Source organism: Diospyros lotus, unplaced genomic scaffold (genome assembly GCF_014633365.1).
Source record: "Diospyros lotus cultivar Yz01 unplaced genomic scaffold, ASM1463336v1 tig00010860_2, whole genome shotgun sequence".
NCBI lineage: Eukaryota > Viridiplantae > Streptophyta > Magnoliopsida > Ericales > Ebenaceae > Diospyros > Diospyros lotus.
Window position 1 is genome coordinate 89,101 of NW_026267113.1, and position 3,195 is coordinate 92,295.

Below are 3,195 nucleotides of genomic sequence, written 5' to 3' on the forward strand. Positions count from 1 at the left end.
AAGCCCACCAACTTTGTGAGAATAATAATATAAAAAAGGGGAGAAAATGGGAAAAGCATTTATACTAAAATCATTTAATAATGCAAATGATATCATGCCATATCATATTTATATTGATATATTGATATTGATATTGATATTGATATTATATTCAACCACTTGTTATATAAATACTCTTTCCCCACTCTATTCATAGTCTTAGTCTGTTCCCGATATCTCAAATTTATTCTATCCGTCAATCTTTTTACCTCCATTTTCTTTCTCTCCTAAACCCAATATTTCTCTCTTCCTCACTGCAAAACTCTGATAAAACTCTTAGTCTAACACTCTTTCTCTTTACCTTACCCATCCCTCTGCATCATCATCAGCTTCTCTCTCAGTTTCTCAGCTTTTCAAACCCTATTCTTTCTTCTCTTTCTCCTTTTCCCAATAACTCTTCGTTTTTTTTTTTTTTTTTTAATCTCTCCTTTTTAGGGTTTCGAAACTATATATAAAATAGGGTCGTGGTAAGCCATGGACATTGACTTCTTAAAGTCTGCAGCGTCCGATGATCAAATGGACATGATCATGATGATGCAGATGGACAAGCTCCCTGACTTTTGTTACACCGACACCGGGGATCAATTGCCTGCCATGGAGTTTCAGGGAGGCGGCAGCAGCAGCGGTGGCACTGTGACACCATGTGTTGATAATCCGCACTTGGTTTCGTCGACGTTCATGAACCAGCCAGAATTTGGAGGCGCCGCCACGATCGGGGAACTGGCGGAGCATCCATTTGTGGGTAATTCTGGGAAGTGGAGAGGTGGCGGAGAGTTCCAGGCTGGCGGCGCTTCTTTTCCGACAGAGTCACAGAAGCGGAGCTCAATGGCGGCGATGAGGGAGATGATATTCCGGATAGCGGCAATGCAGCCGATCCACATTGACCCGGAGTCGGTGAAGCCACCGAAGCGGCGGAACGTGAAGATTTCGACGGACCCGCAGAGCGTGGCGGCCCGCCACCGGCGGGAAAGAATAAGCGAGAGGATGAGAATTCTCCAGAGACTGGTTCCCGGCGGAACCAAAATGGATACCGCCTCCATGCTGGACGAAGCAATTCACTACGTCAAGTTCTTGAAAACCCAGGTGCAATCGCTGGAGCGGGCGGCGGCGAGTCGACCGACAGGAGCCGTCGGGTTCCCGGTGGCGATGTCGAACGGAAGCTATCTCCCGCCTGTTAAACGTATTTACCAACCACCGGCCCACAATGTTCATCAGCAATATTCGGATGCTTAATAATAACTGTGATAGACAGAACCAAATTAATTAATCTATTAGTTAGCTACTACTTCTAGCACAAATGGTGATGTCTCTAAGAAGGCTTCGTCTGTAAAACAAATTAAGGAGACTGGTTCATCATTAATGGCTGTTTTCATAATTAGCATTGTATTAGTTATCTTTTCTCTGCTTCTTCATCATCATGATCTTTGAGCTTGTAATCCATGGTGTATTAATTGCTACAGAATAATTGCAAGCAGTGAATATATATATATTTATATATAGAAACTGTTCGGATCGAGCTTCCTTCTATTTTGTATTGCTTTAAGCTTTTAAATATTAGATTGTAATTAAGCATATCATTATATATCTACCTGAAAGTAACCCAGAATTGATGGAATTTTTAGAGTTTCACGGTGCCCCTCTAGTGACGATGAGATAAACTCGAGTATTATCCACCAGCAACTGCGTGGGGAGGATTCGAACCATCGAGACCAAACTAGCTCACCTCCCCCAATTGATCTTGAGGCACCCCGTGGGATATGTGTATATATATATATATATATATACTTGATGGTGTGTTGAATACATATATATATATATACTTGAGTAGGCGAGAGAGTTGACAAGAATATCAAGTACATATATATACAACATGTATATATATGTATCATCATGTGGTGGTAACCGGGAAAAATCTGGAGAGAGGGTCGAGGAGACATATGATGGGGTAGCGCATCAAAGAGATTGGATTTGGGACCATATTGGACCTGCATTTTTACATGGGATTGAGGTCAAATCTCAACCCCCCACCCATGTGAAACCTAGACGCTTCTAGGGATCAAAAATATCCTACTTTTATGTAATTTTTTGGACATAAAATGTCAATGTTATTGATACAATATTATGCCATCATTATTCTTGTAAATAGCCCACAAGTCACATAATTAGTTCATTCTAATTTTTTTTTTTTAAAAAAGAAAGCTTTTTCCTTTTGTCACTATGCCAACCCGGCCTCCAGAGTTAATTGGTGGTATTGGGTTATTTGAGAAATTAAATTAAATTAAATTATTAGGCAACAAAAACGTTAGTAATAATTAATATTTTTAGTACAAAAATTATTAATTAAAATTCTTCTAATCAAGCTAATTCCTTTAATAGTGAATATCCATCCAGACAAAATATTTAGCTATATATAGTGATAACCCTAAGTTCAGGAACAAATTTACATGAATTGAAAAATAGGGGTCAAAATTAAAAAGAATGAGATGAAATTGATTATTACATATATACAATCCGACGTATTTTAAAGAATTGGTTAGATGCTTGGAGTACCTTTATACTTTGACCGGTGGGGGCACGCGTCAAGAAGCAAAACCCATTGCATCGATTTTCCGTGCAGTTGAAGTGACGGAATCGCAGTGGAATTCCCAAATGAATGAATAGCCGACCGTGAAAGCAAAAGAAATGGAAGCTGATGGTAACAGAAGGCACGAGAAATCCACGTGAATCTCTGACAAATAATGCGGTGGTTTTTTAAACAAAACAATTGGGGCACCAAGATGACGTCGCTGTCCGTCATCGCTCGACACGTGAACTCAATCTGCGTGGTCTCTTCCCGTCCTTCGTGGCCGTCCACGTCGGACTAAAAGCCCTGACCGGAACCCAACACGGCGACCCTATTCGACAAGGGTTTCCTGCGTGTTTGAGAACACTTGAATTTTTGATACTGACGACTTTGTCTAATTAAATTTATGGCATCCATTTTTGCATGTGATATGTTTATTCATGATAATTAATTGGGAAAGTGACTTCCTCAATCCATCGATATTGGTTTGAGGATAAATATTTTATTTTTGGAATAATTATATTTCTGTCTGTCACTTTGATATATATATATATATATATAACAAAATGTCCCAGAAAACGATAACACCTCAT

At 39.5% G+C, this 3,195-nt stretch overlaps 1 protein-coding gene across 1 annotated transcript; it reads left to right on the top strand.

Moving 5' to 3' along the window:
• The first annotated feature begins 217 nt into the window (after positions 1–217).
• Positions 218–1,513, top strand: LOC127793456 (transcription factor HEC1-like). Its single transcript, XM_052324187.1, has one exon. The coding sequence runs from the start codon at positions 514–516 to the stop codon at positions 1,270–1,272; it is 759 nt and encodes a 252-aa protein (XP_052180147.1). The 5' UTR covers positions 218–513; the 3' UTR covers positions 1,273–1,513.
• Positions 1,514–3,195: the final 1,682 nt, after the last annotated feature.